At 38.5% G+C, this 13,694-nt stretch overlaps 1 protein-coding gene across 1 annotated transcript in view; it reads right to left on the bottom strand.

The window, feature by feature from the left end:
* Nucleotides 1–13,694, bottom strand: part of obscna (obscurin, cytoskeletal calmodulin and titin-interacting RhoGEF a) — a 66,490-nt gene that overhangs the window by 9,150 nt on the left and 43,646 nt on the right. Inside the window, exons 46-72 of the mRNA XM_051668855.1 lie at nt 12,665–12,824; nt 12,454–12,561; nt 12,172–12,336; nt 11,885–12,043; nt 10,406–10,583; nt 10,177–10,290; nt 9,795–9,962; nt 9,596–9,698; nt 9,378–9,507; nt 9,153–9,261; nt 8,376–8,418; nt 7,675–7,772; nt 7,532–7,610; nt 7,206–7,351; nt 6,539–6,651; nt 6,255–6,423; nt 6,078–6,168; nt 5,055–5,255; nt 4,666–4,726; nt 4,479–4,556; nt 4,096–4,268; nt 3,950–3,976; nt 3,655–3,807; nt 3,484–3,529; nt 3,299–3,376; nt 1,489–3,214; nt 1,235–1,381 (exon numbers count right to left, since the gene is read on the bottom strand). Coding sequence (XP_051524815.1) covers nt 1,235–1,381; nt 1,489–3,214; nt 3,299–3,376; nt 3,484–3,529; nt 3,655–3,807; nt 3,950–3,976; nt 4,096–4,268; nt 4,479–4,556; nt 4,666–4,726; nt 5,055–5,255; nt 6,078–6,168; nt 6,255–6,423; nt 6,539–6,651; nt 7,206–7,351; nt 7,532–7,610; nt 7,675–7,772; nt 8,376–8,418; nt 9,153–9,261; nt 9,378–9,507; nt 9,596–9,698; nt 9,795–9,962; nt 10,177–10,290; nt 10,406–10,583; nt 11,885–12,043; nt 12,172–12,336; nt 12,454–12,561; nt 12,665–12,824 — 4,823 coding nt within the window. The remainder of the gene's footprint in view (nt 1–1,234; nt 1,382–1,488; nt 3,215–3,298; nt 3,377–3,483; nt 3,530–3,654; nt 3,808–3,949; nt 3,977–4,095; nt 4,269–4,478; nt 4,557–4,665; nt 4,727–5,054; nt 5,256–6,077; nt 6,169–6,254; nt 6,424–6,538; nt 6,652–7,205; nt 7,352–7,531; nt 7,611–7,674; nt 7,773–8,375; nt 8,419–9,152; nt 9,262–9,377; nt 9,508–9,595; nt 9,699–9,794; nt 9,963–10,176; nt 10,291–10,405; nt 10,584–11,884; nt 12,044–12,171; nt 12,337–12,453; nt 12,562–12,664; nt 12,825–13,694) is intronic.

Below are 13,694 nucleotides of genomic sequence, written 5' to 3'. Positions count from 1 at the left end.
TCTTCGTTGGCCATGGCAGAACACTGACATTCCTGTCTTGCAGGAAATCACGCACAGAACGAGCAGTATTGCTGGTGTCATTGTCATGCTGGAGGGTCATGTCAGGATGAGCCTGCAGGAAGGGTACCACATGAGGGAGGAGGATGTCTTCCCTGTAATGCATTGAGATTGTCTGCAATGACAACAAGCTCAGTCCGATGATGCTGTGACACACCACCCCAGACCATGACGGACCCTCCACCTCCAAATCGATCTCACTCCAGAGTACAGGCCTCAGTGTAACGCTCATTCCTTCGACGATAAACACAAGTCCGACCATCACCCCTGGTGAAACAAAACCGTGACTTGTCAGTGAAGAGCACTTTTTGCCAGTCCTGTCTGGTCCAGCGAAGGTGGGTTTGTGCCCATAGGTGACATTGTTGCTGGTGATGTCTGGTATGGACTTGCCTTACAACAGGCCTACAAGCCCTCAGTCCAGCCTCTCTCAGCCTATTGCGGACAGTCTGTGCACTGATGGAGGGATTGTGCATTTCTGGTGTAACTCGGACAGTTGTTGTTGCCATCCTGTACCTGTCCCGCAGATGTGATATTCAAATGTACCGATCCTGTGCAGGTGTTTTTACACGTGGTCTGCCACTATGAGGATGATCAGCTGTCCTTCCTGTCTCCCTGTAGCACTGTCTTAGGCGTCTCACAGTATGGACATTGCAGTTTATTGCCCTGGCCACATCTGCAGTCCTCATGCCTCTATGCAGCATGCCTAAGGCACGTTCATGCAGATGAGTAGGGACCCTGGGCATCTTTATTTTTTTGGTGTTTTTCAGAGTCAGTAGAAAGGTCTCTTTAGTGTCCTAAGTTTTTATAACTGTGACCTTAATTGCCTACCATCTGTAAGCTGTTAGTGTCTTAACGACCGTTCCACAGGTGCATGTTCATTCATTGTTTATGATCATTGAACAAGCATGGAAAACATTGTTTAAACCCTTTACAATAAAGATCTGTAAAGTTATTTGGATTTTTACAAAATTATCTTTAAAATACAGTGTCCTGAAAAAGGGACGTTTCTTTTTTTGTTGAGTTTACAATATTCAAATATTAGGGGAGGGTAACATTAATGCTGTATTTAATTTACTTGTGTGTATTAGAATTAATGATAACAGACACACATCATTCAATCTTGCTACTATGAGAATGAGCAATTATGATCAAATCAGCTCAACAAATATCTCCATACCTTTGGATTTCTTAAACATTGGCACTTTTAGAGAGAACAGTGTGGACTTCTTCTGAGGACTTCCAGGCGAGGTGGCAGCTGGTATTATGGCAGAGATGGATGTCATTTTTTCTGGCATGACAGGGGAGGTGTTCTTCACAATTGGTCCTGTTAGAAAGAGGTTACGACTTAATTGTTGATCACTGGAGTAACAGTTAATTTGGTCTTTTTTAAGTATGGTAATGCATAAATTTGTATGACAGACAGTTGCCTACCGCCTTTCTTCTTTTCTGTCGACTCCTTGCTGGATTGTCGGCTGAACAGTTTTGTAATGCTGGAGGCTGAAGCCCTCATCTTTTTCCTTAGGTTTAGAAGAGGCGTCCTGGGCTGTGAGGATGCTCCCTCTGCTTGTTTCTTGTCTGAGCCCTCTAGCTGAGGAGAAGAATGGCTAGACCATGATTGCTTGCGGAAAATCTTTATGAATCCAGACTTAGATGTTTTCCCACTAGGGGTTTTGGCTTGTAGAGCAGGGGCAGAGGCATGTCTCTGAAGAACCTCTTTGCTCTTTCCATCTGCTACTGCAGCCTGGGTAGGAACTGCTGAAGAGCTTCTTCTCAGAGGGGCATTACCCTTATTGGTGCGTATCTCATTTGTTCCAGAGCTTGAACTGTGGGTGCGGTGTCTTGGTGGGGCTTGTGGGAGGTCTTGCCGAAGAGATCTCAGAACTCTGTCCATTTCCTCGTCCTCTGAGTCCTGTAGTTGCGAGCATGAAGAGGTCTTTCCAGCGGATCCAGCAATAAAAGTTGCCCCGAAGTATCTTTGAGAGACAGATTGTTGACTGGGAGAGAGTTCTTCATATGAGCCTACTCTGCTAGAGGGCTCTGAGCCGTGTTCAAGCAAGTATGACTCTGCTAGTGAGAGCTTTGAGCCAGCCATGCTCTCCTCCTCAACTAAATGTTCTGCTTTTTTTTCAAAGGTCTGCAGTTGGCTGTTATCCACAAATGAGCCTCTGGACACTGGCTGATGTCCTTCTTTTGGCTCATGGACCTGTGCTCTCACCTTTGCTATAACTAAGGGGCCCTTCCTTGCGGAAACAGGCGAGCGACAGCAAAGTTGCCTTCTCAATTGGACCTCTTGAGTGTTGTCCTCTTCTTTATCAGAGACATCTGATTTTCGGCTCAATTCGACATTATGTTCATCTCCCTGTGGCCTTTGCTCAGTTGAAACTGGAGAACGTTGTGTGTACACATCTAATGACCTGCTTCTTCTCTGGGTGTGTATGTTTGGATGGGCAACACTCACTCCAGTATCAAATGAGCTTGACTTCAGCATAGATGAGTGCACTGATCCTCTTCTCTGGCTGCGATTAGCCTCCAAGTCTGGGGAATCTTCCACATACTCTATGAGAGGCTCATTCAGCCTGCCTGAGAGGCTGGAACGGAGGGGCTTACGGCCACGCTCCTGCTTTTTCCCTTGGATTTTATCCTGAAGCATCATGTGACGAGCAGACATGGGCGAGAGCTGCTCAGGGCTACAGTAAAAGGTGCTCTTGATAAGGCTACAGCGAGGTATCAGAGGCCCACCAGCCAATCCCTCATCTCCCTCTGAGAGGCTACTGTCCCTTCGCTCCAAACTGAGTGGCTCTGGTGTGAGAACTTCTGTCCCTCTTGATGGAATGATGAGTGGGCCTCTTTCAACTCTCCCCTCACCGATAAGCACATCTTCCTCCTGTTTTAGAGCCATAGGCCTCTTTGACACATGAGCGTATGGGTCATAATCATCCTCTTCCTCCAAATCATCTTCATCCTCCTGGCTGACCTGCTGGAAGAAGTCCCATGCATCTGCCTCATCATACTCTGAAGAGGACCCACTACTTAAGGAGGTGCTGCTGGGCTCCTGGGTTTCCCTTGTGGCTGTAATTGAAACCTCACGCAGAGGAGCCTCCAACAGCACTGGGATTGGTCTCAGAGTAAGCACAGAGCCAAGACATGTCAAAGAACGCTGGGGGGGAACACAAAAATGTGTATGAAAACATGGAAGAAGAATCCATTGTCTAGTTTTCCTGGATATCATTCAAAATTTTACCTGCCACTTCCTTCTTGAAATAAACGATTTCAAATTTTTTGTACTAATGTCCTCTGGCTCTTCATCTTCATAATGACCCTAAAAGCAGTTATTAAACTTCTGATTAAGGCAAATTTAATGCTTCTTTTTGTGTACACAGCTGATATTATGTTTGTCTACTGAAAAAAACACAAACCACCTCCTACCTGAAACCACACATGACTCAAACATTCAGAAGCAGATGGTCTCATTCTGGAAAAGATAAAGTGAAACAAACATGATTTGCTCATAAACATTTCTGTTTGTCCTTCATACTTTTAAATACCAAATGCTGCTCACACAAAAACTCAAATTACACCCATAAAAGCAAATCTTACTCTGGGTCTGGCTGTAGAACCCTATGTAGGAAGTCCTGAGCCTCCACACTTCTGCTTGTGATTTCAGGCGTATCCCAGTATATCACCCCATCAGCTACCTTCATCAGTGTGGCACGGTCATTATCCCCAAAGAAAGGGCAGTGGCACGTTAAGCTGCCAGGTAACAGCAAATAATCACAGGAGACAAAAAAGGTTTAATTATTTTCCTACTGGAAAATAGCACTTAAACCCACATAGGACTAAAGAATTCTTAAAGAAAAAGATCTATTTTTACCATTTTTTTAAATGCACTCACCATAAGTAAGCAACAACACCAAGAGACCTGGAATAAACATTAACATATTCACTATATGAAGACAGACTTTAACAATAACGCAATACTATAATACCAATTTGCAAATTTAGTTATATTTTGTAACAACCACAAAAAAGTTTGTTCACCAGATATCAGTGGCAACAGTCACAGGCTCTTGGTGGACAATCTCTGGAGCAACAAATTCGGGTGTCCCAAACTTGCTGTACTGGTGTCTGGAGTTGTCAATCTCCTGGCAGAAGCCAAAGTCACAGATTTTGATGTCTTCTCTCCCATGGGACACTATTAGAATATTGTCTGTCTGCAGAGAAAAGATTCAGAAATTAGTTAGACAGAATGTCAGGCAGACAGCCATGAGTCAGACGATGTCATAACAATAGATGCCAATTGGTCCAGTTTTAGAAAAGAAATGTCAGTGTCAAGGTCTCCTCTCAGTAAAGTTTATTGCCATATCTTGAAGCCTAAATTAATGCCACATAAAGTGATTTACTCAGTCAATATAATCACTTACTTTGATATCCAGATGTAGGATGTTCATGCTGTGTATGTATCCAATGCCCTCCAGAATCTGCTGAATATATGACTGGACCTAGAAAAAAAAGAATCAATTAAGTACATGGCAAGTACTCATAACTTTATACTTGACTTCTGTTTGAAACTGATTAATTCAGTAGAACTCAATGAGTTCTCAATATTACCTCCTTCTCTGTAACTGATCGCTTTAAAAACAAATGATCTAGTAACCCTTGCGTAGAACATCTGAGGAAATTACAGAGAAATACATACAGTAAGTAACATATCTGATTGATTGTCTAGTTCCTTAAAGTTATAAATGTTAATAGAAATCAAGACATCAATGAAAACTTAGTTATCTTTTGGACGGTGTTATTGTAATTATATAAAAACAAGGAACTGTGTTATTCTGAGGGGAATGCAAATGACTTTTCCCAGGTTAGAGGTAAACATAAAAGATCATTTGTTTAGAATAAAGTGAGGGAAATATTAGGCCTTCATCTTGGTTATATACAAGCATTGTTATAATTTTGTATTTTATTTTTTAAATATTAAGAGAAAATGGGAATCCTACAGTTCTATAACCAACACCAGGGTGCGACGGGTGGAGAAAAAGTCCATGAGGCATGCAAGTCTACGATGTGCCAGACGGGACAGTAGGTCTCTCTCCTGAAATGCTCTGGTTCTTGTGCTGCTTCTGAGTGGAAGGAACTTAGCGGCAAAGCATTCACCACTTGCCCTGTGTGTGACTTTTTTAACCACCCCAAAAGTGCCCCTGGTTACACAGAAAAAGGAGGTAATTTACAAGTGTTAATAAAAGCTATTGTATAGCGGACATCATATAAAACTACTCAGATGTACAGTAAGCCTGATATTAGAATACCTTATTATTACTGTTGCATTTGACAAAAAAAAGTATATGTTACTTTATATAAACAGTTCAAAAGTAAGTTGGTAATTCAGTGTGCTTCCTTGATTCTCTCGTTAAAGAAATATTCTGGGTTCAATGCAAGTTAAGCTCAATCGACAGCATTTGTGGCATAATGTTGATTACCAAAAAAAATTATTTTGACTTCACCCTTCTTTTCTTTAATAAAAGCAAAAATTTGGGTTTCAGTCAGGCACTTACAATGGAAGTGAAAGGGTCCAATCTGTAAACATTAAAATACTCACTGTTTCAAAAGTATTGCCACAAGACATAAACAATATGCATGGTAATGTGATTTCAGTGTGATAAAATCGCTTTCTAAGCTCTCCTGTGTAAAGTTATAGCCAATTTTAGAACTTCGTTGCCATGACGATGTAATGTCAACAAACCCAAAAACCCTAAAATGACTGTAAAAATGACAATTTAAACCACTTTACAGCTCAAATATAAAGTCTTAACAGAAGAATTTATTTAAGTGCTTTTATAAAAGTATAAGCTTCACATTTCAGCCTTTAAACCCTCAAAAAATAGGCCCCTTGATTTCTGCTTTTTTTTTTTTAAGAGGAAGAACGAGTCAAAATAATTTTTTTGTGATAATCAAAATAATGCCATAAATGTTGTCGATTGAGCTTAACTTGTACTGAACCCAGAATATTCCTATAATATTACCTTCCGATTTCCTCATCGACATCATATACAGAATGAAGCTTCCGTCTTTTCCCAAACTCCACCTCTCTCTCCTCCTCAATGTCATCTGGACCTGAAAAAGAAACAGTACACAAGATGTTGTGAAGGTAAAATGGAAGGTAATAATGCTAAAGGACGGTCACTATAGAGGATACTTACCAGTGTCAACAGTGAGTTTGGCATGGCAAGTGACTTGACCTGCACTGTTGCTAGCAATGCAGGTGTAGGTGCCACAATCTTCTGTGTGAGTGTCCAGCAAAGTGAGGGAGCAACGTGCACTACTTTGGACGGTTTTGGTGTACTCATTGGCTAAGATTTCCTTGCCATCCTGCAGATACAAGAAAGCAAATTACAGAATTCTATTGCAATGAATACACATTAAGGTATTCCATCATAACATGTGAATATCAACATGCAGTGTCACCACTTTGCTCTTTTAATACCTTAAACCATTGAATCTCTGGGATGGGCTGGCCAGTAATGATGGCAGAAAAGGTTGCTGGCTGACCAGGCAGGACTGTCAAGTCTTCTATGCCAACTTGCACGACAGGATGCTCTGAGGAAATACCAATTTAATTTACACATTCCTCTGCTTATACAAATGATTTCTCTTCAGATGTGGCTTAAAAATCATATACATTTTTAATGGTTCAGACACAGCAAATATCTGACTTTTTTGGTATATCTGACTCAAATCTGTTTAGTGTTTTATAGTCTAAACAGCAAAACAAAACAAAAACTGACAAACCTGATCCAAACCACTTCCATCTGGTTTGAAATCTGATTTTCTAGAATGTGTCTCAGTCCAAACAGTCAGCTCAGATTTCAAGTAGGCTTTTTTGGTTATTTGTGACATGATGTGTATAACATGTCTGAAGCACTGTCCAAATACACATTTTCTCTCCATCCTCAATATGTGACATTCACTTTGTAGTGAATAGTGAATGAGTGAACAAGTCATGAATGCATAAAATGAAATGTTGCTTATGTTTTCTCATGTACCTTTTGAGCACACTTTGAACACTACAATATTTCATGATAAACATGATATGTCATCTTAAAGATCAGATTTGAAAACCAAATCTAATTTATATGCAGTGTGAACATCACCTGTCAGCATCTCCTCCTTTGTTTCTAAATAGAAAAGTGTTTCATCAGGACCCATGGGTTCCTCCTCCTGTGCAGCCTGTGTCTGCCTTTCCAAAGCACTGTGTCGTTCATGAGTGTGTGTTTCTACAATGCCAGCAGCAGGTCTTCTGAAGCCCATATTTTGCCACAAGACATTTAAAACGAGATCCAAGTCAACTGAATATTACAGCTCGAAGAACAATTGTATAATTTTTAATGAAGAATCAGTATACCTAATCTATATAAGGTAATGTTTATTTATAGCCCACAGATCATAGTTGTCAATTACTGAGTTTATGAAAACTCACTGTTCAGGGTATCCAGGCTGAAAGAGTATATGAAACAGGTTCTTCACAAAGGAACTGGACCAGCCTCCTGATTGGGGCTCTATTGGAAAATAATTTTTGTATGTCATACTGATAAAACTTGCTTGATTTTACATACAGTATACCGTTTCTCCCATGTCTCCTTTTGTTTATCAAAAACGGATCTCTTCCATGTGGGAGACACTTCTTCATATCCTTTAATTGCTCACAGTTGAAACTAAACCTAATAAAGTAACAATGCTTCACATCATTTGAAGTGTTTGCCAAATTAAAACTACATGTAGAGAAGAGTAGAGACTGTATCAAGAAGACACAATTTTATGGTGAAGTCACATGTGTTTCTTTTTATCACTTTATAATGAAATAACTAAATCACCAATAATAATAATAATAAATAATTGTACTTAACTAACTTAAATTAAGGAATTTAGTGGTCATTTAGCTTGTATTGCTTATCTCAACTGTGAAAAAAACAGTATCACTGACCCTCATTATGACAGGTATTAAAACAGAGCGAAAGGTATCACAGATCACATGTACAAAGAGAATGATCACATAGGCTCGCAAGTAGTGCAAGAAGCCACTTGGCCATTTCTGCAGCAAGGCTTGAGGCTAAGCACATAACCAGCTTTGAAGATGGTAGGCGTGGCAGGTTAGCTGAGCATGCACTGATCAGAAAACAGTGACAACATGTACATAAACAGATTTGCATGTAGAAGGAGAGTTGAGACAGAGAGAATATGTGAGAAAGATAAAGGAAAAGAGGGAAAGGGAGAATTACATGCATGCAAAGTCATGGGGCATCCCCATCTTTGTGAGGACTTACATGGTGATGGTTTTGATTGGATCTTTAGTCTCCTGCTCTGGGACTAAAAAAGGAAGTGGGATGGAAAGTATGGTGTTAAACAGGATGTGGGAATGCACATGGCTGACAGGTGTTCAAAGGCCTCTATTGAACCACTTATACTATGTGGCATAAATGAAAAAGTATGACCACATAGGTACAGTATGAGGAGGAAAAGAATGATCTGCATTAAAGTTTATGATATATGAATTAGCATGCAGTTTCATTTAAGACCAAATGAATCAAACATACAAATAAATTACAAATAAACAAACCATCTATGTACTGGTACTTACTGTTAAAAATGAAATATTGAGACTATAATGCAAGTAGACGTTTCTAATGATACAATGTATTGTAGATGCCTCTAGTGGTTAGCTAAAATGGTTCCTTCCAAATCAAGTAGCTCAAACAAGTAGATGAAGGAAACTGTTGGTGCAAATTGGCACAGCATTGTAGTACATTTTATTAATACATATGTTTTTGATTGGTCTCCAGTCCAGACCACAGAGCCCATGGCTTGATGTTAGAGGTTTGGAATGGAAATGTATAAGATCTGGAGTTTCTGTGACAGAAAATGATGGATGTACTATTTAACAGAAGGGGGAAACTGAGGCAGCTGGAGTTGGAGGTGACTGTGGTATGTGCTCTTTCAAGCTTACTGGTGCCTACCTCCAATGTTGGTGAGACTTCATTGGGCAAATGCACGCTGCCTCCACATTAAATAGTAAATGTTGTTTACCTTCTCCTTCATCCTACCTGGGGTAGGGGCAGTTTGTGATTGGTTTTGGTTGTTGGCTGTCACAGCTATGGGTGCTGGAGAGTATAGTTCAGCTTTACACTTGGCACTGCCCACTTCATTCAGTAGCTACATCAAAAGCAGAGAAACAGTGTATATAATGAAAGCCATACATGTAGTAAAGAACAGTAGTAAAGACAGTCAAAATGTGCAGCCATGTGATGCAATTGATTCTTTTATGGTACCTCACACTGGTATTGACCCAGGTCTGCCTCTTCAGCTCGCTTTACAGTGAGAGTAAGAATTCCTGCTTGCGCATCAGATTGAATCTTGTGTTTACTGTTATACTCAAGCTGAATACCATCCTTAAACCACCTGTGATTATGAAAGAGAGACAGTGTGCATATATTTATAAAACAGCTCACACTATTACATCAATATGAGTGAATGAAGACAGTTTTACCTCACTGATGGTAAAGGAGTCGATTTTGTGGAGCACTTGAACTGCATATCTTGACCCTTCACAAACAGCACATTTTGTAGTCTGGTTGTGAAATTTGGAGGCACTGTGGGAAACAAAACATTTGAATCGAAATACATTTATTAACATTTAATAAAAGTATAGTAAAAAAAAATATTTTCTGCTTTGTCCAAAAACATACCATCAATCATGATGTTAGCCAAGGTGCTTGCGTTGCCTGCTGGATTGGTTGCATAGCACATATATTGACCTGAGTCCGCCACTGTGACACCAGTCAGAACAAGATAACAAGCACCCAACTGTCCTTCTGAGGTAATGTGATGCTGGTCATCCTTCACAGCATAACCATCTGAGGAAAGTACATCACCAGAATCTATTTATATAACTGTAAATGTAAACTTATGACAACCTCAGTGGACAAACTCAACTGGTGCTACACTGATACAACTGGTATTGTCATGAGTTTGATTCCCAGGGAACACACAATACGATTCTTTGACAAAATATTATTAATTTTGTTCATTATATATATATATATATACACACACACATATACCATTTACCTTTATACCACTTTATTGCCAGTTTTGGTGTACCAGTGACCTTGCAGGTCAGTTTTATAGTTTGCCCAAGCTTTGCTGAGAAGTCAGTAAGATGCTGCTCAAAGCATGGGGCACCTGAAAATACAAACAAAATCAAGTCTAACTGTGTCTCAAAAATAAATCAGTGTTTCAATGCATCAAAAACAGATTCTGTCATAGGTGTGGTCAGCTGCAGTGTATCCTGACTTACTCCAAGTGGGCTGTTTGCTGCGCTGCTGCAGGTCTCTCAGATCTTTGAGCCAGGAAAGGCGGAGGAGGATGGACCGAGCTTGCAGAATAATTTTTCTCACCATTCCCCGGTGCTCGTGCCACAGACCAAATGACCTGTCATCTCCGTCCACTGTATCTTTTACATCAATATCACTCAACTGTGAAGAAAGGAAATGGATTTGGAATGGGTGTGAAATGGACTGCAGTGATTAGCACTGCCACGATATTACTCTTTTATTTTGGTTTGCAACAAATCTGTTTAAAAAAAATACAATAAATCCATGCTGACAAACTTACTTATAGTTGCTTATATTTTGTTTAGTGATGGGATCTTAAATGCAAGTCTCTACAATTGCAAGGTATACCTAACCACTAAACAGCAATGACCCCAAAAATTATTTGGACAGTAAAGCCACATTTGAACATTTGTTAGGTTTCAATTGATAAAACAATAGATAAACTGTTTAAAATTTCTGGTTTGTTCTGAACAAAAACTGTATTTTTTCATTCCAGTTCAGAAGTTCCACAGCCTCCTTTCCAAATGGTAACCGGTTAGAACAAAATAAAAGAACGGTTAATAACAGTCTATTTAAAATAACAGTACTCTGCACTAAGAGGTGGGTGAAATACCAACTGCAGTGTTGCCAGATCTTGCAAGAGAAATAAGGGAGCTGGTCTGGAAAACCAAGCCCAAAACAAGCCACTTACCTCACCAAAATAAGTGAAAATAAGCAATTACATTTTTTCTTGTGTGGTGGATTTATCAGCATAGAAATCATAACAAGCATACAGTTTAATTATAATTATAATATATTATATAAGTATAATTTTAATTACAGATCTGCTTCTCAGTCTGTATTAAATCTGCATCAAATCTGTATTAATGCACATGCCTAACAATAATTCAGTGAAGACCTGGAAACAACTGAGAAATTTACTTTTTACCTCTAATAATGTTTTCCTTGTATCTGGATTAGCTGTGCATAGTACATAATTATACATAGTTGTTAAAAAGGTCTTCATGCACAGAATGTGATAACCACAACGGGCAATTAGGCAAAGAAATTTGTGATGCACCAGTTTCCTTCAGGATCAAAGCACGTTTCATTTTTTCTAGCAAAATGAAGTGATGTAGTTCCAAAAATGTATTGTGATAAACCCTTTGACCTTTGGTAGCATGAAAAAATTATTGGAACAAAATTAACCAGTTATAACCTGTTACCAGCATTTAAAAATAAGGTTTTCACTCCAGAACAATTGAAAATCACTTTGTTCCTTTCTTTGTTTTACGTTCTGGAAAATTTTTTGTTTGTTTTTGTTTTTTGTTTTTGTTCCTTGAACCATTTTTAGTCCCTGCTATAGATTAATTTCCATGAACAAACACACGTCGTGACTGTGTATAATACACCCTCAAATTACATATATTACTATCACTAAATAAACTTCTAATAAATTGCACCTTCATTTTATTCCTGAATATGTAGGACTCAGTGTATGTGCTGAGTTCTCTATTTGGCTTGCAGAAGACAACACAGTCTTTGAAGAGAAAGACATGGCGGTGATGTCCTCTCTGAGAAATCTTGACCTCAGGAACCTCCTCCCATATTGTAAAATGGCCCTGCAAAAAAAAACAAAAAAACAACAACATGCTATCATTAGCAGAATGATCACTAGTTTGCTTATACCTTCAAGTTCTTACTAACACATTTTGTTTACATCGTGTAATTACAGCATTATATGTTATACCTGTCTAATAGGCTCTCCAAGACCCTTAAGAGGTGCAGGGTAATTCTCAATCATGGACAGATGATGCAAGTTCTCTGCACGCCAAGGCAAGCTGGAAACCATGGCAAAGGCGTCCTCCAGAAGACAACAGTTCTGTCCAACCTTTGCTTTGTTTCTGATCAGCTCCTAAAAGACAAATTGAATATTATTCTTAAGCTTCAAGAAATTGGTGGCAGACCTTTTATCCTGTATTTGTTTATGAATATAAATGATGAAAACTATTTTGTCAATAATTTATCAGACCTTAAGTACATTCTTGTATGTTTGAATTCTCTCCATTGGTCTCTGCAAATATTTGCCAACATTGAAGACCTGTGTATCCAAAGGTGCCAACTCTGTGTCTGCATATTGCTGGAACATAGCATGAGGAGAACTATAGTTTATTGTAAGGTATTTCACACCAATTAAAAACACTTTGTTATCTGCCAATTTAAAAATATTATTGTCCTCTTGCCTTAAAAAAATACTGCGTGTTTTTGTCTGAGATGCAGGCTTCAGCTTGGGGCTGGCCTGTAATATACTGGAGATACATCTCAAAGTCTGGTGAATAACTGACAAAACACTGGGCTACATCATCATCGGAGAAGCACATCTCCAGTTTTGGGAGAATACAGCTGTGGGATGGAGGTAGTCAATAAGTGAATCTAAAGAAAATATTATGGAACATATACTGTATATATATATGTATATATATATATATATATACACACTTCCGGTCAAAACTTTTGAAACATTTGACTGAAATGTTTCTCACGATCTTAAAAATCTTTTGATCTGATGGCGTATGCTTAAATGTTTGAAATTAGTTTTGTAGATAAAAATATAATTGTGCCACCATATTAATTTATTTCATTATAAAACTAAAATTTTATTTAAAAAAAAAGTTTTTGAAATTGATGACTTGGACCAAATAATAAAGAAAAGCAGCCAATAAGTGCCCGACATAGATGGGAACTCTTTCAATACTGTTTAAAAAGCATCCCAGGGTGATACCTCAAGAAGTTGGTTGAGAAAATGTCAAGAGTACATGTCAAAGGCAATGGGTGACTACTTTTTGATTTGACAGTTTTGATTTATTTTGGATTTTGTTTAGTCACAACATAATTCCCATAGTTCCATTTATGTTATTGCATAGTTTTGATGACTTTACTATTATTCTAAAATGTGAAAAAAATCAATAAAATAAATTATAATAAAGAATGAGTAAGTGTTTCAAAACTTTTGACCGGTAGTGTGTGTGTGTGTATATATATATATATATATATATATATATATATATATATATATATATATATATATATATATATATATACACATACATACACTGGTGGCCAAAAGTTTGGAATAATGTACAGATTTTTAATTCACCAAAGTGGCATTCAACTGTTCACAAAGTATAGTCAGGACATTACTGATGTAAAAAACAGCACCATCACTATTTGAAGAATTTCATTTTTGATCAAATCTAGACAGGCCCCATTTCC

The sequence above is a fragment of the Myxocyprinus asiaticus genome, chromosome 33 (genome assembly GCF_019703515.2).
Source record: "Myxocyprinus asiaticus isolate MX2 ecotype Aquarium Trade chromosome 33, UBuf_Myxa_2, whole genome shotgun sequence".
Classification (NCBI taxonomy): domain Eukaryota; kingdom Metazoa; phylum Chordata; class Actinopteri; order Cypriniformes; family Catostomidae; genus Myxocyprinus; species Myxocyprinus asiaticus.
The sequence above is the reverse complement of the archived record's forward strand: the minus strand, read 5'-3'. Positions and strand labels throughout refer to the sequence as shown.